The following is a 25,791-nucleotide window of genomic DNA, read 5'->3' as shown; positions in this document are numbered from 1 at the left end:
AGCTCAGGTAGAGCAGGAAACCTACTAATCAGAAAGTTACTGGTTCAATGCCCCTCTGCTCCAGCCTGCATGCCAAATATCCTTGGGCAAGATGCTAACCCCAAGTTGCTCTCCGATGCATCCATCGGGAGGATGAATGCGTATTAATGTTAGATAGAAAGCACTTACAGAGAAAAAGCATAGAAAAAAGTGAGTGCATGAATGAGGCAAGTTGTAGAGAGTAGAAAGGTTTTATACAAGAACCAGTTCATTTACCGTTATATTTTAGTTTTCTTTTCAGTTCTGTACTTTTTACATGTAATATTGATTCATTAGATTGACTACATGTATTAGACCTAACTTGCTGACAGCAAATTTAAACAACCGTAATAATTTATTTTCAGCGTCTGAAATATTTATTTAGTTTGTTTTTTGTTTTCTTTTTGGCTCCTGATATTAGTCAACTACTATTTGTCAATGTTGAACTAATAATGAATCTAAGAACAGCTATTTGTCACGGTTGTCCAGCGTCAACCGTGGGGATGTGAGGAAGGAGGAGCCAGGCACGGAGCTCTGAATGCAAGCAGTGCGTTTATTTACAGTGAATGGAAAATAACAATAAATCCGCAGTGCGTTCCCGACTCCCGTGAAATGTCCTCTTCCCAGTGCTAGTGTTCCTTGTCTCCGCTCCTCAGTGTCTGAGCACCCCGTGCTCGCTGCCCTCTCGTCTCCACGCTTCTCCTGGGGAGATAACAAACAGGCAGCCGTAAGACACATACAATGCGGCAGACTATCCGTACTGACTGGCCGAGAGACTAACGTGAAGTCACGCAATGATCCAGCGTCAGAGAGAGCGCCACCGCATTCTTAAGTAGCTCCTCCGACAAGGCTTGATCAGCTGTGTGATGGTCTTCAGGTGTGGCCAACCACCTGGCAGGGCCACACCCACCAGGCCTGAAGGTGCCTGTAAACAGGTGCTCTCAGAAACGCCGGCATCCACACACACACACACACACACACACACACCTGCAAGCAGGGAGAAGGAGGGACAGCACACCAAAAACACACATGTCCATAACTGCTGGGTCGTTTAGACTCCTGAGCTGTGCACGAGGGGTCGAACACCCACTGGAAGGCCGGGCACTCGTTTTCAACCGTAATATACCTGATGTGCTCAGGTAACCTGTAGCGCCATGAAACCTCTGTCACACCAGGGCGCATAAAAAATGATGCTTTAAGAGACTGATGGGATCGGGCAGCAGGGAAAACATCCACAAAATGCTACTTTCAGTTTTTAAGTAGAGTCATTACATGCTTGTTAAAAGCAAACTCTCATATAGTTTTTAATGTGCTTCTTTCATTACAATGACTAGATAAAGAATGTGGCCCTGTCTCTATTTAACACTGGCTACCCCAAAATGTTTCCAAACCTTCAACCGTAACTTTCACTGAGAGATTTTTAGATACGGTTATTGAAGCTGTGGGGTTAATTTTTTAAGTAACACGAGACGAGAGGCAGCAGCATACACACAGAGCATCAGTGATAGAAAGCTAGGCTAACATAGGGTAGCTACCTGTTCAAGGAGAAACATGTATAGGCCCATCTCAAGTGCCAGTGAAAATCTAAATGATTCAGGGAAGACTTTGGAGAAAGTGCTGTGGGGAGATGAAACGAAATTATGTGGCTTTAACTGACCTTTTGAAATAGGAGTGTGATGCAAAAAATAGCATCCCCGCAGTCAAGCAGAGAGATGGAAACATTATGATGTGGGCTACAGGACGACTTAGTCGGGGTTCCAAACAGTCAGGAAATGTGACATCGTCAGACTGCAGGCCACGGATTGGCTTTTGTCTTTCACTAAAATCAAAACTGCAGTTTTTTTAAAACCCTGCAACAAGGCAAATAGCTGCACAACACCGTGGTTTCCAAGTGTGACAAAAAGCCACAGATACATCATCGCTGCGACGTCTTCCTTTGTTGTGGCATTCGTGTTGCTCATAAATGACAACATGGACATCGGGCCGCTTTGCTGTAATGACCCCACGCACATTAGGTGGTACTTGATTGTAATGGAAAATGAGTCACAGCAAGCTGATCTGAGTATGTACTAGTGGAGAAGTGCTATAAGATCACGGAGTGGTCTAGTCAGTCTCCAGACATCAGTAATGTAGAAAATCTGTGGAGGGAGCTGAAGTTTCAACTTTCCAAGTGGCAGTCAAGAAACTTACAGGATTTAGAGAGTTTCTGTAAGGAGCAGAGGGTTAATGTTTGTGTGTCCTCACTGTAAAGACTGCAGGTTACTGGAGCGTGTCGTGTCATGTTTCCTGTTGCTCTGAGGTGCATCCAACAAATACACAAATCATTTACCACTAATAATAACACCTCCCCCACTTAAGTGTGTTCAACAGGAAGCTAAAGACTGGTGCTGTTAAAGTGTTCAAAAAACAGCAGGAGCTCGGTGTGAGGCCACAGTGGGCCAAAAAACACAAGATGACCTCCAGCAAGGACAAAATGTATCTGGACGTCTCTGTGAGCATCTGTCTCACTGTGTAAGTGTAGCACAGTGTCTGTGTGTGCATGGCTGGGCAAGAGAAACAGCACAACTGAAAGCCAGCACTCAGACGAGGACCCGGTGCATCGTCTGTCTCATCTCAGCCAGTTTACTTACAAACTCTTTAAGTTTGAATTTTAAAGCCGACAATGTGCACAGGGCAGTGATATTTCAAATGAAGGTAAACTATTCCAATCTCTGCAGCCCCAATTGTGTATCACACACACACTAAGTTCTCCTCCTGCCTTCAGCCCAACCGTTGAGCGCGATGACAAATAGAGCCGCAGAATTTTGCTGCTGTGTAATTAAATTGAGACGTGGGGTCAAAATTCCCACCTAGATTGAGTGAGATGAAATAGAAATCGGCTCTCCTCTAACTGACTTTATAGAAATAATTACAGAAGCTGCATTTATAACTGTTATTAAATAACAGCAGCACACGAGAACTAAAGTGTAATCCCAGCACATTTCGCTTCGCTTGCACTGATTCTTTAGAGATGACGACCGTGGTGGGTAATTAAGGGCAAACAATATACAAGTGGCGTGAAAAATGGAGGCTGCATTACCTTTCCAAAGCTTCCTTTCCCGATGGCCCGCAGTATCTGGAAGTGGTCAAAGTTTACTGTGGAGAAAATGAGAAGCAGTTAGTGAGAACGTGTCAGTTTGAGCTGAGCTATAAAACAGGGAACATGACATGTACAGCACTGTGCAAAAGTCTTGAGCCATCCCTCATTTGCTTCCAGGGATCCGGACTTCCCTGTAATCTTTAAAGTGGTATTAAGGAATAGCTCTCCAGGCTTTTTAAAGTGTTTCTGATTTTTAATCCAGGGCTTGTATTTGACCACTTTTTGTCTGTTAAGACCCTTCACACTAATCTCTGAAACATTCAAACATAAACAGACACCTAAGTCACGGAAAGGACCACAAAACTTAACAAAGAACCAATTTTAAATTGTATCTGTACACATTTACTTGCAGCCTATTGCAAAAAAACAAAAGCCCACATCATTTGTTCTCACTTCTTTAGTTGAAGAATGCAGTTAATAACACCGTTAACACAGACTGACCTGGCAAAACACGAAAAAATAAGGGGGTGGTTCAAGACTTTTGCTCGGTACTGTATGACAAATGCAAATGTGCACTTCACAATGTATCGCTGCACTTCGGCAGTACTGTGAAGATTAAATGTTTTTTCCTTCCCGATGCATGTGAAAGGTTAAGACTTACATCTCCAAATGTACTGGAACTGAGTTGAACCAGAGGACTCAGCCACACTGTTACTATGTACTGCATAAACACGTTTACCGATGAAGGTAAATCAGACGCTGTCCTGACTGTGTGGCTAAATTTTGTGCTGAAAGCATCAAATCAATTGAATATGATTAACTTGCTATGAGAGGTTTTTACTCCAAGTGTGACTTTTTCTGGCTTCATACACCTTTCAGGGTCAAATTCAAGCACTTTGTAAGCACGTTTAATGTCCATTTTCAACATTTTCCAGCACATTACCATAAAAAGGATGCATATTTCACTTCGCATCACCTGAGTAAGACCACGTGAAAGGCCAAATGAATAAGTCTTCTCATCAGATATTGATGCTTCTTTCTTATGTGACACAAAAAACAGGAGACAGATCTTTGCTTGTGTTGTTTTTTAAGTTCATTCATTCAAAACTAACTGTAAGACGCTTAACTACATTGCAGTCTGTGTTATTGTTGTAGACCTAATTATCACCTTTAAAGTGTTTGTGCTAATAACATCATGTAGAGTAAGACAGGCATAGAGAACAGCACTGACTGGGAGAGGCTTTGAACACATGACATACTCAGATCAATTCAACACTTTAGACTTTAAAAATGCACAAGCGTCTTTCAAAAACCCATTTATTTAATCTATCATCATTGATATTATTATGTACAGTTAGAATGTACTGTTCATCTCCCTTAAATAAACAGGCAGCCTTAAAGTGTGAAATAGTCACTTGTCTACTGTCTCAGTGGCTGATAGTGCCCCACAGGCCTCAATGTCAGCTCGAAGCCATTATGTTTCAATTGTTTCATGATAAACAGATTTTGAATGAAAGCGAGGAAACTTCGCTAGCACAAAAAAGTGCCTATTCTTTCTTCCCATATGGTTCAGTCATATTACCGTCATTTCCCCCTAAGCTGTTCCCAAAGACACCAGGTTAATACTTGAAAAGGCTGCAGCGATACACAAAAATATCATCAATATTCTGTTTACTTGGTGACAACGTCGCTTTTAGCCTTCAATCAGAAAGCCTGACGTTGGCTAGTTAAGCATCGGGCTAACGTTTAACGCTTTCACTTGAGGGAAGTAACTCGTATTACTGCTACTGCTGTGTAATCTTGGTTCAATTCACAGCATATTCTACAAGTTACCCTGCAATAACTAACTGTTAGAATAGCGCCACCGTATTGTATCGCACTGAGTGCACTTCAATCCTTTATCCCGCGAGTTTGCTAGCTAGCAAAATAATAATACCAATTTTAAACAAATAACATGTGTAACGTACACACTCGAGAAAATTATTTACTAGTACTTACGCAAACTCCCCCGTTGTGAAAACGTACAAATCCTTCTTGTATTTTTCGTTTTCCAGCAAACACTCATTAAAACGGCCTCCAGGCACATTAGCGCACTCACCCCCGACTGATCAGGGAGGGGGTGGGGGGTCACACACTGAAACAGACTAACGTGCAGAGGTACAGCCCAGGCAGACAAATGTTGCTTTTAGACTTTGCGACTCGTTTTATTTCTCTATCTGATAAGAAAACTATTCAATCAGATAGTTCTTTGTGGTGAATGAAATACGGTTACAGTTTCAAGAAGTTTTAAGCACCAAATCCGAAATCCAAGCACTGCAATATTAAAATCCAATTCAATTTCTTGTTTGCTCCGAAATCTACGACATGACTATATACAGAAAAGCTTGACATGGTATGCAAAAAAAAATCCCGAAGACAATACAAATACAAATACATGAACAAAAAATGTTTTAACTGTCAGTTATGTCATTTTAAAATTTTCCAAAACTAACATTTTCTTTGATTGACTGATATTAAATTGATTAGGGTCAAGTTTAGTGTGAACAATATTACACAAACAAGCACGTGTGTGCGCATGCGCACATATTAGAATCCCTTCGATCGCTTCTCATATGTGCGCATGCGCACATATTAGAATCGCTTCGATCGCTTGTGACGTGATAACTTTGCTTTGATCCTTTCTGACGTCATAACTTTGCTTTGATCCAAAACCTATAAATAGAAGCGCTCACCTGTTACTTTATGCTTAACGGACGTTGACCTGCAGCAACTAAAACCCTTTTGAGAAGATTTGAGAGCAATTTACAAGAGAAACCAAAACAAGTTCAGTTTTGTTTCTCACCAATTCACAGCGCAAACAGACACATTACACCATGTCAGCCAACCCAGCCTTCGGCTCAGATGAGCTTGGAATATCTAAAGGGACCATTTTGGGAGATCACCACATGGTGGAGGCTTTCCTTGGAGAAGGAAGCTTTGGTGTTGTAACCAGATGTCGCGATACAAAAAACAACAAAACTGTTGCTGTTAAAGTCAACAAGAGCGACCCTGAAATTCTGCTCCAGGCAAAACTGGAAATTTTCATCCTGGAGCAGCTACGACGCTTGGATCCAGACAGGTGCAACATCGTCGAATGGAACGGCTATTTCCTCGATGGACAGCGCATTTGCCTGAATTTCGAACTCCTCGACCAAAGCCTGTCAGACTACATAGGGGACCGGAATAACCGAGGTCTCCCAATGAGAGAAATCAGGCCAATTTTGCATCAGCTTGCAAATGCTCTATTCCACCTGGGTTCTGTGGGAATAGTGCATGCTGACCTCAAACCTGTCAACATCATGGTTGTGAACCGCAGTGAGTCTCAAGTCAGAGTCAAACTTATAGACTTTGGCATCGCATGTAACACCTCTGCAGTGATTCCTGGTGACTGTGTGGGGACAATTGGTTATTGTGCACCTGAGATTATGCTTGGCACTCCATATGATGAAGCAATTGACATGTGGTCTCTAGGGCTGGTAGCTGTGGAGCTTGCTACAGGGGTGCCTCTCTATCCTGGGGAAGACGATTATGACGTTTTGAAATTCATAATTGAAACCCAGGGTCAGCTACCAGATCATCTCCTAGAGTCTGGCTTGTACACTGACAGCTATTTCATCGAGGATAACCACAAGGAACAGCGCTGGACATTTAAGACCCCAGAACAATTTCAATACGAGACAGATTATCGATCCAAAGAAACTCGATCGATAAAACTTAAGTGTCTCGATGACCTCGAACAACTGCTGAAAGTTAGGCGAGGACCGGAAAATGGCCAAACATTATTTGTAAGGCTAATCAAAGAAATGTTGGCCTTGGATGCAAATCAGCGCATAACGCCCTCGGAGGTTCTGAAGCATCCCTTTTTCCACCCTGGCCTCTCAAGGACAACCCCCTGCACTGACATGAATAGTACAGGGGGAGAACTCCTTGTGCTCTCTCAGCAGCCTTCAAGCTGGAAAAGTCATGGATCGCAAAAATTCAGCTGCAGTTTCCAAAACTCAGTTGAATTTCCTCAAAAAGGAGACATCAACACCTCAGCCAACCCATCTGCCTCTGAAGATGATCTTCAAATAACGGAAGGGACCATTTTAGGAGATCACCACGTGGTAGAGGCCTTCCTTGGAGAAGGAGGCTTTGGTTTGGTAACCAGATGTCGCGATACAAAAAACAACAAAACCGTTGCTATTAAAGTCAACAAGAGCGACCCTGAAATTCTGCTCCAGGCAAAACTGGAAATTTTCATCCTGGAGCAGCTACGACGCTTGGATCCAGACAGGTGCAACATTGTCGAATGGAACGGCTATTTCCTCGATGGACAGCGCATTTGCTTGAATTTCGAACTCCTCGACCAAAGCCTGTGGGACTACATTGGGGACCGGAATAACCGAGGTCTCCCAATGAGAGAACTCAGGCCAATTTTGCATCAGCTTGCAAATGCTCTGTTCCACCTGGGTTCTGTGGGAATAGTGCATGCTGACCTCAAACCTGGAAACATCATGGTTGTGAACCACAGTGAGTCTCCCGTCAAAGTCAAACTCATAGACTTTGGCCTCGCATGTCCTGCTTCTGCAGTGATTCCTGGTGACCGTGTGGGGACAATTGGTTATTGTGCACCTGAGCTTATGCTTGGCATTCCATACCACGAAACAATCGACATGTGGTCTCTGGGGCTGGTAGCTGTGGAGCTTGCTACAGGGGTGCCTCTCTATCCTGGGGAAGACGATTATGATGTTTTAAAATTCATAATTGAAACCCAGGGTCAGCTACCAGATCATCTCCTAGAGTCTGGCCTGTACACTGACTGCTACTTCATCGAGGATAACTACAACAAACAGCGCTGGACATTTAAGACCCAAGAACAATTTCAATACGAGACACATTATCGATCTAAAGAAACTCGATATATAAAACTTAAGCGTCTCGATGACCTCGAACAACTGCTAAAGGTTAGGCGAGGACCGGAAAATGGCCAATCATTATTTGTAAGGCTAATCAAAGAAATGTTGGCCTTGGATGCAAATCAGCGCATAACACCCTTGGAGGTTCTGAAGCATCCCTTTTTCCACCCTGGCCTCTCAAGGAGAACCCCCTGCACTGACATGAATAGTACAGGGGGACAAAACCTTGTGTTCTCTCAGCAGCAATCATCGTTTGGGTGGCCAGAATTCTAGGGGAGCTAGAAATTCTTGTGGAAAAAAAGCCCAAAACAATAACATCAACAAAAAAAAGCAATGAATGTGGTCTTAAACTTGGGCACAATTTGGCTTGAAATCCATCAACTAATCTCTCAATATTCAAAGCGGAGCAGCAGACAACTTACCATCACATCAGTCCTTCAATCAGACCTACAACAAACGTCTTCCTTCTCTCACCCCAACCGGTCGCAGCAGATGGCCGCCCCGACCTGAGCCTGGTTCTGCCGGAGGTTTCTTCCTGTAAAAAGGGAGTTTTTCCTTCCCACTGTCGCCAAAGTGCTTGCTCATAGGGGGTCATATGATTGTTGGGTTCTCTGTATGTATTATTGTAGGGTCTACCTTACAATAATACATACAGCCTTGAAGTGACTGGTGATGTGATTTGCTGCTGAATCAATTCGGAACTAATTGGAAATCTGGATATTAATTAAATAAACCTGCTTTGACCATCAATTAATTGTTGTTTGAAATTCTTTATAAATATATAAATATAGTGCCACTCTTCTACTGTTTAAATTGCAACTGTTTAAAACTGACTAATTTATTCATACACTTGAGCATAAACACACGCACAGTAAATGGCCTGTACTTGTACAGCGCTTTACTTAGTCCCCAAGGACCCCAAAGAGCTTTACACTACATTCAGTCATTCACACATTCACACACACATTCACACACTGGTAATGGCAGCTACATTGTAGCCACAGCTGCCCTGGGGCGCACTGACAGAACATTGCAGAACCTTCAGCACCTCGTATGAAAAATATTTGACTGTGTGTATGCTTTTAGCGCTGTTTGGATTTGAGAAAATCTAAAATAAATTGAAATTTTTTTTTAGAAGTTGTTTTATAAATTTCAGTGCTATATTATGCATACAATAGGACATCTATTTAGATTTACATCTTCCACAGAAAAAACTCCACATTACTGAAACTTAGTATACTGGACTTTGTTGTTGTCCCACACAGGTTCAATTTCGAGTGGTAGATGGCTCAGTGCTCAGTCAACCAAGATTTTATGATAGTGGGCACAATGAGATAGATAAGCTGCTTGTAAACAGTACTTTTATGCTCTCTTTTTCCATTTGGATAAGAAAGAAAGAACCAGGAAACAAAGGCAAACAAAGAATCTCTGCCTTTATCCCAGATTCACATTATAGGAACAGCTGCTCAATGACCACTGTAGTCTTTGCTTACTGCACTTTTATCTACATCTATGCAAAGTGATCCACTACACCTACTTTTACAGTTAAATCCTTTTATGAGCACTCATGCCATTTTAATCTGAGTTTCTACTCAAATACAATCAGTAAAGAAAAACACAGTCTGTGACGTTTGTTTTGAAGGAAAAGGTATTCCCTGCAAATGTTTATCTGTGTGAGACTATTCAGAAAACAGTAATTTTCAGCTACTGTATAGCTCTGTGTAAATAATCATTCTGTACATTCGATAATCTTTAATCCTACAACTGTTTACAACTTGCATAGTTCCCATTTCTGTATAGCTGTATATCCCAGATTCTGTAAAGTTATTTATTTCATATTCTGTATAGTTTTTCATATTTATATCCTGTTCATATCCTGTACATAGCTTGTACTCACTACAGCCTGTACATACTTATAGTTATAGAATATTCACAACATACTTCATACCGTGTACATTATAACATACCATAATAGACCCATTTCTGTAATATACTCACATATCTATATTATTGCTAATATATATTGTAATATATCTATATCACTAAAGAACTTCTGGATGGATGCAAACTGCATTTCGTTGCCCTGTACCTGTGCATGTGCAATGACAATAAAGTTGAATTCTATTCTATTCTATTCTATTTTGTTTTATAGGTGAGACACTTGGCTTCTTTTTTCCTTGTTCTACGTTTGTCTTTTGTCCGATTACTCTGGAACACAAGATGGAAAACTGATATTCTCATGTTAAAAATATAGAAAAAGGATTTTATCACCCATAAATGTTAACTTCTCATGCCTCTTAGCACAAGCAGGAGCAGAAGCGCCCTCTGCAGTTTGTGTGTGGGAGTGCAAAAGCTTACAGCACCTGGTATTCCCAGGCGGTCTCCCATCCAAGTACTGACCAGGCCCGACCCTGCTTAGCTTCCGAGATCAGACGAGATCGGGCGTGTTCAGGGTGGTATGGCCGTAAGCGAAAGCAAAGCTGTGAAAAAGACCTTTTATTGGTGGCAAATGTCTCACAGTTTGATCTATATTATTGTGCTAAACTTCATATGTTACAGCGACAACATGCAAACCTTCGTTATTACAGTTTTTTCTGATTGCTTAAGCACATTTTTTGTAACTATTGGCTAATTTTGCAAAGCTCTTCACACAAATAAGAAAACCTGTCACCCAATCATCAAAACATTGTAGTTCTCTTGCAAAAGCAAACACAGCTAGACTAACTCTTCACACCTTCGTAAAAGTGGTGTTTCCGTATCAAACAGTACACACAAGCCATCATCTACTAAGCACACAACTAACCGATTCTCATTTCAAGATGTCCTTATGGTGCTTGCTACAGTGTAGCGGCTCGAGTTAGGCTGGACCCGTTGGCCAGCTACCCTCAGGGTCACTCCACGGTTGATTACATGGTCCACTATTGTAGCTCTGATGTCATCAGTAATTCTATTTCTTACTCTTCCTACCCTTCCTCTCCCCCCTCCTCATTTTCCTCTCCCCCCTCCTCATCTTCCTCTCCCCCCTCCTCATCTTCCTCTTGCTCCTCCTTGTCCTTGTCGTCCTCTTCATCCTACTTCTTCACCTCCACGTCCTCTTCCTCGGCCTCCTCTACTTCTCACTCTTTCTGCTCCCTCCATTGTACTCCGCACACACAGCTTACCTGTATTATAGTGCTTAGGCTGATTGCAAAGTGAACGAATTATCTAAAAAAGTTTTCACATGTGAAAGTGTGCCAGACAGTTGGCAAGTTAGTGTTAATGATAGCCATACATGTGTATACTTTTGCTAGGAGTGTGTTGGAAATTTGGTAATTGAGTGTTGTGCAGTGAATTGTGCCTACAGTTTTGCAAAGTGTGTGTTACAAAATTGCAAACTGAGTGCAAAGCAGTTTTTGTGCTTTTAGTTTTGCAAACTCAGTGAGTGGTTTTGCTATAAGTCTGAATAGTTTTAGAGATTGTGCTACAGGAATCACAGTTAGTGTTTAAGCATTCAGAAAAAACTGTAACTGCAGCTTCAAATTGAGCTGCAAAAATGCTTTTCCCGCAGTAACATCACGATAAGAAGACATGTTCGTTGATTACAGCACAGTGTTAAAGTGACAGAGAGCACACGGTGTGTTGGGTCGATTTGGAAGTCCAACATTTTTGTCGTTTGGACATTTTAACTTAAATATAGAAAACAAAAACGTAAGCGTGTATGTGTCATTACAGCATGTATAAAAACGCCGTTTCTGAGCTGACCTTTCGCTTGCGGCCATACCACCCTGAACGCGCCCGATCTCGTCTGATCTCGGAAGCTAAGCAGGGTCAGGCCTGGTCAGTACTTGGATGGGAGACCGCCTGGGAATACCAGGTGCTGTAAGCTTTTGCACTTCCACACACAAACTGCAGAGGGCGCTACTGTTTAGTAAGAAACTTCATGACCTCTCTTCTAATTTTTTGCTTGTGTACCGTTAAAAAATTAAAACAACAATCATCTCTGCAGCTTATTGGAGACACCTTTGTGATTCTGTTGTAGAGCAGAGCAGAGGCAGACATTTGATACACCCGGGGCTTAGCCCTAAAGGGTAGTATGCATCTGGGACTTGGGGGATGGGGGGGAAGAAATGACTGAAAGATTAATTGGCTCTGTTTTGAGTTCATATTCATATAGGGAAAAATATATCACATGTGCAGGACACCTTAAAGTAGTTTTTTAATTAAGCAGCAAGGCAGAACAAAGTCGGGGCTGTATCAAGACACGAGGACTAAACCCCAATTCAACCAGACCCAGAACTGATCCGGAATTAAAACAGGACTACAACAGTTCAGAAGCAGGACTACTTAGGATTTAACCAAGACAGAACCAGAATCAGAGCTAGATGATAGTAGCACTAAAAATCATCATAGACCTGCACTACACTTATTTTTTAATTCTACCAAAGTCCACTATTTAGATTGAGAAAAGTTTAGATAATTATTTAACCTTGTTGTGCAAACAAGCCTGCAAAACTTAATAAATATAGAATTTGAAAAATAACAAACCTAAAAAGAAACACTAGGTACGAGATACATGAGGACCTATGATACGCTGATACTTTTGGTAAACAACCATTTGACTAACATGTGTGTCTCACCTGCTCTTGTTCATCTGTTCTGTCCTCTCTCTCTCCCTCTTTGTGCTGACAATCAAACCAAACACCAACATCATCAAATATACAGTTGAAACCAGATATTTACAAACTCTTCAGATAAAAACAAAAACACTTTTTTAATTGTAACATCAAATCAGACTAAATGTTTATTTTTTATGTTGATAAATATAAAAAACATATTTGTTAACTTTAAGAGTAAAGAGAGAAACTGTCTGTATTTCTTAATTGTAAATGGCACCAAATTGTATTCAAACTGAGCCACACTTATGGAGCTCCACAGTTCTTTTCCAGGTGTTTTGGTTGACATCTCTTGATGTTCCCATGTCAAAGAAACAGGCTCTGTGTTTTGCCTTATATGCATCCACAGGTGTGCCACCAACCTATCAGAAGCTTCTTCAGCTCAGAATGGAATCGTCTGGAGTTTTCTTATTAATTAACAATAAACTTAGTGTATATGTGCTCCTAAATTTGGTGAAAGTGATAAAAAAGAGACAGCTCTCTCTCTTTAACTAATTCAAAATATATTTCAATATTTATTTATGCAAAACAAAACAAGTTTACTCTAAATTGATGTTGTACAGTAAAAAAATGTTGTTGTGTTTTCCATAAAGTGTATGTAAATATCTGGTTTCAACTGTGAATGTACTGCTGTGTATTGAAATTCCTTTTGTTTTGCATAGAAATATACTGAACAACATACAAAGCATAATATATAAAATAACATCTACCAGAGTTTTTCTTTGAAAGAAGCTCCTTATGTCCAGTCTTGTATATCAGTGCATAACTGAAACCGATTTATTTAGCCGTGGAGGGAAACAACTGAAAATATGAAATAAACACACATGTAAGCTGAGACTCTCTAAAGAAACAGCATTGTTGTTGTTTTCATTTCACCTTTTGTTGATTCACTTGAAGAGCAAGTAACGTAATATGGGTCAAGTGATCAGTTTGATATCAATCTTTTGTGATGCACCGTCATATTTACATTATTTGTACAGTACGAATGATTTCCTTTGGAACCTGGTCAAACTTCAGTTCTCTGTCTGCCTCGCTGCGCTTCTCCAACAGCGCACTCGCAGGCAGCAGCTGCCCCGCCCCCTCGCTCAGTGCCTGAGCTGGGATCATACCAATATTAAGGGGAAAAGTTCACAGCAAATGTCTTTAGTGGCAGGAAGGATCGATTCTTCACCAATAGTGAATGACTTTTTAGCCTTAGCAATACGGTTAGCCACCAAGTATGATGCTCTCAGTGCACTTGTATTTGTTGTTGTGGAGGCCCTCAGTAATGGCTTCTGTCCCTGTTGTTCCTGCTTTTTTCTTTTAAACTAGTCCAAAGGCTTGTTTTTTAATGTCTCCAAGTGACGAAGCAGTTTTGAAGGCTTCATTGCCTCATTGGAGAGCTGGTCTCCACATATATTATGCAGAGCGGGCTTGGTGCATGGGAATCACTTGTTGCAATATATCCACTTGTTGTCTGTTAAATGCAGCTTTCTTTTTCTTAGTAGTTGTCATAGACTCTTCTTCTGTCTCCTCACTGGGCCTTTTTTACTTTGCAAAGAAACCCTCCAAAGACATCTGTTTTTTACTAATTTTGCTAGTTTGTGGGTTTAATATTAACTAATGTATCTTGACATGCGTCAAGAGTCAGTCATAGACTGAAGTAACTGAGAGAATTCAGTCTTTTTCCAAATAAAACACTGTTCAGAGTCGGATAATAAATAAAACGGAAATAATGTAAGTTATTTATTTTTTCTGTGCGGTACGAGCTTCAACTCTCTTGACCCGGTACCAAACGACTCAAGGCCTGGTACCGGTCCGTGGCCCGGGGGTTGGGGACCGCTGCTATAGACTACAGTGTACGCTCTACACCTACTTACTGGTTTGTGTTGCACCAGTCTGCATCTCCCAATTACTTTGTGTGTTTCGCTTACAGCTCCGCACCACCCAGGCGGCAAAAAATGTGCATGTTCTTTGTGATCTCGTAACCAATGCCCTCTGCCGTCAAAGTCGAGAATTAGTTAATGGGCATCATGTGACTAGTGGAAGCCAGATCCTTTTATTTAGCAAAATTGGGGTTAATAGTTAAATGTTATTGTTGAGGGGCACAGACAGCACATGTACACAGATTAAAAAATAGTAATGCCTCAAGAACAGGGCTCTTGGGACGTCCAAGAGGAAAGGGGCAAATGCTCAAGCCCCCTCCGTTATGGCAACGACGTTTACACTTTTGTCTTTTAGACATTTAGAAAAGTCTTAGAAATGAATCGCATGCCAAAATGAAAACAAAAAAATTGGATGACATTAAAAACAAAAGAAACAAGAGACAGGGCGCTGAATAAGAACTTGTCAGCTTGTGAGTCTTGTAACTGGTGATGCTCCAAATGTTAAAAAATAAATATATAAAAACCAACAAACACCAAAAAGTGACTTTTATTATATGCTTATCCTGTGATCAGATAAAAAATATTTTATTAGAAGCAAGCTGGATCTAAGAGATTATTTCTACACAGCATCCTACAGTCAGTACAATTAATATGTCAGTATTGGTGGGATGAATATAAAATTCCCTCATCAGAAGGAAATAATAGTTTTATGTTATTTCATGTAACATGTGAAGAAATAGAGGTTGATCACATGTTAAAAAATGTATATACTTATTGCTAAGACAGACTCAAATAAAAACGTATAATGAAGAAGACGTTTCCAGCGACGTTAGTTAGAGCTGATGATAAATGTTGCTCTTTTGTTATCTCAGAAATGTAAATTTGTGGGTACAGAAGTAGAGCGCATGGGGATTTTTCCTATAGTTGCATTATTGGATTCAAAGGTCATTTCATCACCATAATAGTGCACAGGTAACTTTCCTTCACATTTGACCACAACTATTCTGTTAGTGAGAAGTGTGCCTTTATACTGACACTTGGGTTTCCTGGCTCCATTGTTCTTTAGGTCACATCTAACAATGCGAAACTTTGCTACACTCTTTGTCGTGCCATTCGTCTGATCATATCTTCCTTGACCGTTACAAATGGCTTTGACCTGTTTGTAATCACTGAGGATGAATGTGTTAACATCCTTACATTTGTTTCGATCAGCATATATTTTCTTTTTTTTCATTTCTGTATCACATTTTTTCACGCTCATCTTGGCATCTACATGCTGTCGTCTAAACTTTTCATAATTTGTTTCATTCAGTCGCTTCTCAATTCGGTTGGGTTGAAGATTGGCTGGTTTTGAGAGTCCAGTAACAAAGGGCAGCACAAGCAGCAAACAGGTAAACATGATCCTCATTGTTTCCTGGAGAGAGAAAAACAGGAACATTTTCCAGATCAAGAATTTAATGCAACAAAAGCGTCATCACTGTAGTGGCAGAAGTAAGTATTTGATCCCCTGCTGAATTTGTAAATTTGTTCCCTTATAAAGAAATAAACAGTCTCTATTTTTTGTGGATGTTTTATTTTACTGGAGAGAGACAAGAACACCAACAGAAACAAAAACACAATACATGATTTCTTTTCACTGATTTGCATATAATTGAGTGAAGTAAGTTTTTGATCCTCGACAACCCAACAAGAGTTCTGGTTCCCACAGACTGGATTACAGTCAATCAATCAGTCCATTACAGATACTCCCAATCTCAGTTTATTATGTGTATAAAGCACACCTGTCCACAGTACCAAATTCTTCCATTCCAACTCCATCTCCACCACCATGGGCAAGATTGAAGAAGTGTAAAAGGATTAGTTACTGAGGTCTACTCGGGCAAGGGACCTCAGGGACAAGAAAAGTCATGGTCAAGACCAAAGACCTCTTATCTTGCTCCATGTAATATCTTGGCTCATGGGGTGAGGATAATCATGAGAAAGGTGTTGGATCAGCCCAAAACTACAGGCCAGTCTTAAGTTTGCCAGTAAACATCTAAATGATTGAGAGAAGGTTTGGGGGGAAATGCTGTGGTCATTTGAAATCAAAAACTCTGTGGCATGAACTGAGCCCACTGTGTTTGGAGGAAGAGAAATGCTGAGTGTAACCCACAGAACACCATCCCCACTGTCAAGCACAGAAGTGGAAACATTATACTGTGGGGCGCCTCGCCACATTGAGGCGGCCAGTAGATGGAGCCATGTACTGCAAAATCTTGGACAAGAACCACTTTCTCTCAGGCAGAAGACTGAAGATGTGTCATCGATGGGTCTTCCAGCATGACAATGGCCTAAAACATACCACTGATGCATACTTTAGGTGTGGCTAAAGAAGAAGCACAAGGACATGGAGTGGAGCTAAGGCAGTCTCCAAACCTCAGTCCTGAAGAAAATCTGTGGAGGGAGCTGAAGCTTAAAGTTACCAAACAGCAGCAAAGAAATCTAAAGAATTTAGAGAGTTTGTGGAAGGAGGAGTGGAAAAAAAATCCCTCCTGAGATGTGAGCAAACCCAGTGACCAACTACAAGAAACATATTACCGCAGTGCTGGGCAATAAGGGTTTCTCCACCAAGTACTAAGTTGTGTTTGAGATCAAATACTTACTTCACTCAGTGACATATAAATCAATTCATTTATTTTAGCAAATATATTTTTTATTGAATTTTGGTTGATATTCTGTCTCATTACATCAAAATGAAAATACTTAAAAAAATTAGAGACTGATCATTTAATATAAGTGAACAAACTTACAAACTCAGCAGGGGATCAAATGATTATTTCCCCCCAGATAATAGCTTCTTTTTATGACCATGTTTTTTCTTTTTTGTCTTTTTGAAAAGCTGCTGGCCAACAAAGTTTTATTCATAGATGTTTTTTGCATTAGATAAATTTGCAAACTGAACTCCACGCTTCCAGAACCTCTCAGTTTCTTTGGCAGAGTTTACTTTTCATTTTTAATGGCTTGTTGTTTTTTTTATTGACTTATATAGAAACCCACACAAGTTTAACTTTAAAAACAACTTATGTAACAAAAAAATGAACCAACTTAATGGATCAACATAAATAAAAGGATAATTTCAGTGTTTTTCATCTATTCTTTATGGAGTTTTTCCAAAACATTTTCAAACGTTCAGATCTGTCTTTTATTTTCTTGTTTTAACATTATACATGGTGAACTAAAAACCCTGGAACATGGTTTGAAACATTGAAGGCAGCATGTTTCGCTTTTTGGCAGCTTTTATTTTGAAACTGCAACACTAAGCAGTACTTCTCCACACCTGTGGTGCACGCGCTGCGCAGACCCCGTCGGGGATGCGCGGCAGAGGAGGGGGCTGACTTGAGCAGAAAGCGCGGAGAGACAAGTCGAAAGGAAAAGACAGACGATCTCTGATAAAGCAAAGCAGACAGAAAGAATTTACCTGAGCTCTCTGCTGGACAGGTAATTACCGCAGTTTGGTTTAATATTTTGTTTTAAACAGTGTAACTACGAAGCGAACATAAATACAGGTGATATATTTTCATACAGTTATGTTCCAGTCGGGTTAATGTTTGTGTGTCCTCACCGTAAAGACTGCAGGTTATTGGAAAGTGCCTGAAAATATGTCTGCAAAGCACCCCTCAGTTGAAATATTAATTTTGGCTCGCTATCTACTCTAGAAAATAATTTGCGCGTCTACGTCGCCATTTACGGTTCAATGTGTGGCCGTAAGCAAGGAATTCCTGGTGCTTGAGGGTCATCTAGTAAACGCCAACCATCATTTAAAAATAACCAAAAACAGCTGTCGTTACTTTAATGTAGTCTTTTAAATCATTAAATGATAAAATAAAGAAAATCAAAATCAATATAACAGCTTCAAAAAATTCAACATCTAAACCAGTCAATTTTTTCTTCAGTAAATATTTTGAAACTTATCAGAGGCACTGGAGGACATGTTGAACAATAATATTGTGTACGTTTTTTAGAGTATTACTGGATATTTTTAAAACAGGCAATTTTAATCATTTACTTACATATGGTAGATATGGTAAACAAGTGAAAATGAACAACAAATTAAGTAATTTAAATAAATTTGATGATTTGTTAACTCTCAGTTGATGAGTTCATGAGGTGTATCTAAAGGCAACTTCTCTACTTGCATCCACACATTGAACCTTACAGAGGGAAACGGTCATTGCACTCAGTCATGACAACATTCTTGTTAAATGTAATTATTATATTAGAAAGTTATGAAACTTTTAAGCAAACTTTTCCAAATGAGGACACTTACCGTATTTTTTGCTTTACTGATCAGTGGTTGGTTGATTAACCTGCAGGAGTTCAGGCACGAGTCAGTCGTCTGGAACAGCGGATGGTGAAGATGTCTTCAGTAAATGAAATGCTCTAAAGGGAGAATTAAAATTGAACATTATTTGAACATAAATAAAAAAAGATAGGCCTCTGCCTGTGCATGCACATTTCTTATTCACGATATTCATGGTCACAGAACCCAGATGATGCATGTTTTAAAGCCCATATCTGGTTAGTGAATGTGAGTATAAGTGTGGCAGGAGATCGAGTTATTCAAAATAAGCCTGTTGTCTATAAAAGATTTTAAATATACAAATAAAAAGTTCTTACCAAACGAGGAGTCAAGATGAGCAGAGACCAGGTCTAGTGCAGCTCAGCTGTTATTAAATTCTACCTGAGCAGGTTGGAGCTCATTTGTGTCACAGACAAGTAAAACTTTGGGGGCTTCAGCTTTTAAACATTTCAGCAGCCCCACCTTAAATTAACTAGCATCAGTGTCTACATCACCAGCCCACCAGTTAGCACTGCTCTGTTTGTGGTTCAGAACATGCTGCAAACATGATGTGAGGACCAGTGACCACAGCTGCAGATGCAGGTTGTCTTTCATAGCTCGCGTTACAACAATTGCAGCTATTTTTTTTTTCAATTCAATAAACCACATGTTTTAAAAATAAGTAAATTAATAAAATATTGACATTTGTGAAAAAAGTACAGAAACTGCCTTTTGGCTTAGTTTTTGTTAAGTAAATAATGGCACGGTGTAATATATCACGTGTTGCTATTCCCCTGATGTTGTATACACCTAACTTTAAAGTGGGCACTAAGACTCTATTGTAGAGTCTGACAGCAGCTGGAAAGATATCTGAAATTTCTCCTCGCACACTGTTGTTGCAGCAGCGTGTCACTGTAGGAGCTGCTCAGTGCTGCTAGGATGACCTGCATGTGGTGGGAGGTGGGTTTTTGTTTTATTTTTAATATCCTGTCCTATCTGCCAGCTTTTGCAATCAGAATTGTGACCTGAATGCATTGTGGTGCAGAACACATTTTGCTTTTGCAAGATCAGCTACTTAGAATCTCTATAGGCTCCTCTTGTTCATGTGACTATGTTATCTGTTTATTTATTCATTTCTATTTCAGTTATTACACTGGTATAGTATGACTATGTCACCTGCAGCCTCCAGCAGTACCAGTTACCTGAGACCACACATCTCAGCGACGTGTGCGTGCCCATCCCAGCAGGCGAAAGAGGGAAGCCCCAGCTGTCCCAGCAGAACACACCATAAAAGATGATTGATGTCACCCCAGAGTCATAGACGGTCTTCAGAAACTCCAAAACAATTGAATCTAGCCTTCTAGGTGTCCATCAGGTGTGATGTCAGAGCCACCAGCCTGCAGCTGTTGTTCATTTACATCTGCCTAATTGATCATTTATCCTCAGCACACTTTTCAGTTCCCTTGCTGAAACTGGACAATATGTAAAGTCTAAATTCAAACAAAGGTTGGGGAAACCTGCACTGAGCCGAGACAGAAGAAGTCTGAAGTCGAACTCGGATGAGTGACAGAGCGTTCCTGCTACTGAAAACTCTACGCCCAGATGAACAAAATGAACTTTTCGGGACAGGTCCCCAGATGTTTTCTCTTCTCAGAATCCTCTTCACAGATCGTATCTCTTTTATCTGACATACAGTCATGTGGAAAAGAGTGTTTTCATGGGAATCTATAGAGTACTCTGAAAAACTAAGCACTGTACATGAGTGAGTAGCTTGCAGAGCCACCTTTTAGCAGCAGTAGCGTCACCAAATTGTTTCTGTATGACTCTTAGTCTCCATTCGCCTGACGTTTCTTTACATCGTTTCGTCAGTTCATTGAGGTTTGTGGTATTGTTTATGTAAAGCCCTCTTAAGTTCCCAGCACTGTTTTTCCGGTTGAGGTGTGGACTGTGATCTGGTCATTGCAACACCTTGATTCTGTTGTAGCTCTGCTGATGTGCTTGGGATCTTTGTCCTGCTGCATTACCAAAACTCAGTTTTGACTGTAGACTACTTGGTATACAAGGGAATTCATGGAAAACTCAATGACTGCAAGGGCCCAGGTTCTGTAGCTGCAAGACAAGCTCAAATCATCACCCCTTCACCACCATGCTAACAGCTGGTATGCGGTGTTTGTGCTGTTATGCTTTGCAAATTTGCTACTAAACTTGCAGCCATGCTGTCATGCTGTTTTTAGAGAGCAGAGACTGTCTCCTTGCAACCCTTCCAAACAAGCCACACTTATTCAAACTTTTTCTAATTGTCATGGCCTCTAACATTTAACTTGCTTACTGAGGCCTGTAGAGTCTGAGATGTAGCTTCTGGATTTTTGAGCTTTTTCTGACCACTGCACAGTTTGACCCTGGGGTGAATTTTCTGGGTCATCAGTTCCTGGGAACATTATGACATTGTGTTAACAAACACCTGAATACTCCAGACCAGAAAACTGCCAAAATGTTTGCTTTTATAGAGCTGCTCACATATGCTGATGAGCAATTATTCAAATGCAGTGGATTAGCAGCATCTGGCTGCTAATCACCTTCTAATTTGCATTGAAGCAATAAAGGTGCCTTCTGAATAATATGAGCTGTCTGGTGTGGTATTCATATTTAAAGTGAATAATCAGAATCAGATTACTTTAATAATCCCTAAGGAAATTATGTGGATTATATATATATCTATATATATATATCTATATATATCTATATATATATATCTATATATATATATATCTATATAGATATATCTATATAGATATATCTATATATATATATATATATATATATATATATATATATATATATATATATATATAGATATATCTATATCTATATCTATATCTATATATATATATATATATATATAGATATATATATAGATATATATATAGATATATAGATATATAGATATATATATATAGATATATAGATATATATATATAGATATATAGATATATATATAGATAGATATATATAGATATATAGATAGATATATATATAGATATATATATATATAGATATATATCCACACAAATCACGCAATTATAAATGTGTGTGACTGACATTTAACTCTAACTTGTGAATTTTGTCATTTGTTATTTTACTGTAGAACATGTGCCAGCGGGTATAACTGTATTAGATGGAGGAGTTGTGCAGGGAGATGGCCACGGGCAGGAATGATTTCCTGTGTTGTTCAATGGTGCATTTTGGTAATCTCAGTCTCTCACTGAATGTGCTTCTTTTCTTGGACGACATCTGCCTCTCAGACACCCTGAAGGAGTCAATCTCCATCTCCACTCATTGAGGGTCCTGCGCAGTATCTTAGCTGTTCCCAGGACTGCGCTCTTCTGGACAGAGATCTCCGATGTTGTTCCCGGGATCTGCTGGAGCCACTCGCCTTGCTTGGGAGTCACCGCACCTAGTGCTCCGATTACCACGGGGACCACCGTTACCTTCACCCTCCACATCCTCTCGAGCTCTTCTCTGAGCCCTTGGTATTTCTCCAGCTTCTCGTGTTCCTTCTTCCTGATATTGCTGTCATTCGGAACCGCTACATCGATCACTACGGCCGTCTTCTTCTGTTTGTCTACCACCACTATGTCCGGTTGTTTAGCCACCACCATTTTGTCCGTCTGTATCTGGAAGTCCCACAGGATCTTAGCTCGGTCATTCTCCACCACCCTTGGGGGCATCTCCCATTTTGACCTCGGGACTTCCAGGTTATACTCGGCACAGATGTTCCTGTACACTATGCCGGCCACTTGGTTATGGCGTTCCATGTATGCCTTGCCTGCTAGCATCTTGCACCCTGCTGTTATGTGCTGGATTGTCTCTGGGGCATCTTTACACAGCCTGCACCTGGGGTCTTGCCTGGTGTGATAGACCCCAGCCTCTATGGATCTTGTGCTCAGAGCTTGTTCTTGTGCTGCCATGATTAGTGCCTCTGTGCTGTCTTTCAGTCCAGCTTTGTCCAGCCACTGGTAGGATTTCTGGATATCAGCCACCTCCTCTATCTGCCGGTGGTACATACCGTGCATGGGCCTGTGTTTCCATGATGGTTCCTCGTCTCCCTCCTCTTTCTTGGGTTTCTGCTACCTGAGGTATTCACTGAGCACTCGATCAGTTGGGGCCATCTTCCCAATGTATTCTTGGATGTTCGTTGTCTCATCCTGGACTGTGGTGCTGACACTCACCAGTCCCGGGCCCCCTTCCTTCCGCTTAGCGTACAGCCTCAGGGTGCTGGACTTGGGGTGAAACCCTCCATGCATGGTAAGGAGCTTTCTTGTCTTTTTGTCAGTGGCTTCTATCTCCTCCTTTGGCCAGCCTATTACCCCAGCAGGGTACCTGATCACGGGCAGGGCGTACGTGTTGATGGCCCGGATCTTGTTCTTACCATTCAGCTGACTCCTCAGGACTTGCCTGACCCTCTGCAGGTACTTGGTGGTTGCAGCTTTTCTAGCGGCCTCTTCATGGTTCCCATTCGCCTGCGGGATCCCCAGGTACTTGTAACTGTCCTCTGTCTGCAATGTTGCCTTCTGGTAGTTCAATCCCCTCAGTTCTGACTACCTTCCCTCTCTTTGTTATCATCCGACTACACTTCTCCAGTCCGAACGACATTCCAATGTCATTGCTGTATAGCCTGGTAGTGTGGATCAGTGAATCGATGTCTCGTTCACTCTTGGCATACAGCTTGATGTCATCCATGTACAGGAGGTGGCTGACAACTGCTCCGTTCCGTAGTCGGTATCCGTAGCCAGTCTTGTTAATGATCTCACTGAGGGGGTTCAGGCCTATGCAGAACAGCAGTGGGGACAGAGCATCTCCTTGGTAGATCCCGCACTTAATGGTGACTTGTGCTATGGGCTTGGAGTTGGCCTCTAGTGTTGTACGCCACATCCCCATTGAGTTCCTGATGAAGGCTCTTAGGGTCCCATTGATCTTGTACAATTCTAGGCATTCCAGTATCCAGCTGTGGGGCATTGAGTCATAGGCCTTCTTGTAATCAATCCAGGCAGTGCACAGGTTGGTCAGTCTGGTCTTGCAGTCTCGGCTGACTGTTCTGTCTACCAGTAGCTGGTGTTTTGCGCCTCTGGTATTCTTGCCAATTCCTTTCTGTGTCCCGCTCATGTATTGACCCATGTGCCTGTTCATCTTAGCCGATATGATGCCTGACAGGAGCTTCCATGTAGTACTGAGGCAGGTTATTGGTCGGTAGTTGGAGGGGACCGGTCCCTTCTTGGGGTCCTTGGGGATCAGGACCGTCCGGCCTTCGGTTAGCCATTCCGGGTGTCTCTCGTTAACTAGCAGCTGGTTCATTTGTGCTGCCAGACGCTCGTGGAGTGCAGTCAGCTTCTTCAGCCAGTAGGCGTGAACCATGTCGGGCCCTGGTGCTGTCCAACTCTTCATACTGGAGACCCTTTCTTGGATATCTGCCACTGTGATGGTTACTGGACCCTGTTCAGGGAGGTCGCTGTGGTCTGCCCTCAGATCCACTAGCCACTGAGCATTGCCGTAATGGGTTGCGTCCTTCTCCCATATGCTCTTCCAGTATTGCTCCGTCTCCAGCCTTGGTGGTACTGTTCTCTTATTGTTCCCTTGCCACTGAGAGTACACCTTTGCTGGTTCTGTGGAGAACAGCTGGCTTATTCTCCTGCCTTCTATCTCTCTGGTGTACCTCCTCAAGCGGCTGGCCAAGGCTGTGAGTCTTTGCTTGGCAGTTTCCAAGGCCTCAGGTATGGACAGCTCGCTGTATTTCTTATGCACCTTCTTTGTCGCACCTTTCTGCAACTCCGTTAGTTTGCTAACCTCCCTCCGTGCTACTTTGATCTTGCCCTCTAGCCTCCTTCTCCATGGAGGGTACTGCCCCTTGTGGCTGTTCAACTTGTAGCCAAGCATCTCACTGATCACTGCTGCCGTATTGTAGATCAGCTTGTTAGTGTCGGTAATCGTGGTTGTAGGTATCATCCGTAGTGCTGCATTAACATCATCTAGCAGACCTTCTGAGGGTACTTCACGTAATCTTGGTAACTGGCTACGGGGGATCCAGGTTTCAAGCTTGGCCATGATCCTATTTTTCAGGTCAGTTCCTCTCGCACTCAACGATCCTTCTCCTATCGCACTTGGGGCTATGTACCCAATCTCGGGTGGGGGTGAAGATATCTCCCCTCTGACCTGGCGTCCTGACTCCTCCTTGCCGTAGCATTTGTGTTGTACCTCGTCAATCTCTAGCTGTGAGAGCAGTCCCTTCTTTTGAATGTTGGAACACTGAGCTACTAGTTGTTTCGCCGTCATTGTGGATGTTGGGTATCGAAGAATCCATAGGTCCCTCATCCTATTCATGTAGCCCCTTCCGCCGGGGTTACTTGCGTAGTAGCATTCCAACAACGCCCTGTTTTCGTCTCTTGCCCACCGATGCCTTCTTGTTCCAGTAGCCCACTTTTCGTCAGGGTGCCCTGGTTCCTCAACGCCTGACGCGGACCTTGTTGATCCGGGCGACGTCCGAGCTGGCATGCCTTCATATTTATCTGTCTCGCTCATGTCTGCGGTAGGCTTGCTTAGCATAGGGGGTCTAGCCTTAGGACCCTTACTGGATACAGACGCCCCAGGCAGGAATTGAACTTGCGATCCTCTGTTCCAAAGGCGTATAGTGTAACCACTACGAGATATATATATATGTATATATATGTATATATATGTATATATATATATATATATATATATATATATATATATATATATATATATATATATATGTGTATATATATATATATATATATATATATATATGTATATATATGTGTATATATATGTATGTATATGTGTATATATATGTATATATATGTATATATATATGTATATATAAGAGAGAGAGAGAGAGAGAGATACA

At 41.3% G+C, this 25,791-nt stretch overlaps 1 protein-coding gene, 3 long non-coding RNA genes and 2 other non-coding genes across 6 annotated transcripts; 3 read left to right on the top strand and 3 right to left on the bottom strand.

Moving 5' to 3' along the window:
- Nucleotides 1-551: 551 nt before the first annotated feature.
- LOC146547943 (uncharacterized) lies at nucleotides 552-3,195 on the bottom strand. The gene is made up of 2 exons (XR_014890674.1): nucleotides 3,098-3,195; nucleotides 552-720 (listed from the first exon to the last, which is right to left on the bottom strand). It is a non-coding gene; the product is annotated as an uncharacterized LOC146547943 (long non-coding RNA).
- A 2,700-nt stretch (nucleotides 3,196-5,895) lies between these two features.
- On the top strand, nucleotides 5,896-8,589 carry LOC146547942 (uncharacterized). Its single transcript, XM_085264311.1, has one exon. The coding sequence runs from the start codon at nucleotides 5,971-5,973 to the stop codon at nucleotides 8,305-8,307; it is 2,337 nt and encodes a 778-aa protein (XP_085120437.1). The 5' UTR covers nucleotides 5,896-5,970; the 3' UTR covers nucleotides 8,308-8,589.
- Nucleotides 8,590-10,385: 1,796 nt separating this feature from the next.
- On the bottom strand, nucleotides 10,386-10,504 carry LOC146547941 (5S ribosomal RNA). Its single transcript, XR_014890984.1, has one exon. It is a non-coding gene; the product is annotated as a 5S ribosomal RNA (ribosomal RNA).
- A 1,276-nt stretch (nucleotides 10,505-11,780) lies between these two features.
- Nucleotides 11,781-11,899, top strand: LOC146547940 (5S ribosomal RNA). Its single transcript, XR_014891009.1, has one exon. It is a non-coding gene; the product is annotated as a 5S ribosomal RNA (ribosomal RNA).
- Nucleotides 11,900-15,441: 3,542 nt separating this feature from the next.
- LOC146547939 (uncharacterized) lies at nucleotides 15,442-19,293 on the bottom strand. Its single transcript, XR_014890682.1, has 3 exons — nucleotides 19,208-19,293; nucleotides 18,858-18,970; nucleotides 15,442-15,965 (listed from the first exon to the last, which is right to left on the bottom strand). It is a non-coding gene; the product is annotated as an uncharacterized LOC146547939 (long non-coding RNA).
- On the top strand, nucleotides 17,912-21,408 carry LOC146547938 (uncharacterized). The gene is made up of 3 exons (XR_014890680.1): nucleotides 17,912-18,028; nucleotides 19,772-19,829; nucleotides 20,015-21,408. It is a non-coding gene; the product is annotated as an uncharacterized LOC146547938 (long non-coding RNA).
- The last annotated feature ends 4,383 nt before the right edge of the window (nucleotides 21,409-25,791 follow it).

Source organism: Mchenga conophoros, linkage group LG23, assembly GCF_057382185.1.
Source record: "Mchenga conophoros isolate Kocher_MC1m ecotype Shallow Benthic linkage group LG23, M_conophoros_male_GT1.1, whole genome shotgun sequence".
Taxonomy (NCBI): Eukaryota; Metazoa; Chordata; class Actinopteri; order Cichliformes; family Cichlidae; genus Mchenga; species Mchenga conophoros.
Note: the sequence above shows the minus strand (reverse complement) of the source record. Positions and strands in the feature narration are given on the sequence as shown.

Bases quoted from the DNA above. Each gene is read 5' to 3' on its own strand.
- LOC146547942 (XM_085264311.1), top strand. From the start codon at position 5,971: ATGTCAGCCAACCCAGCCTTCGGCTCAGATGAGCTTGGAATATCTAAA.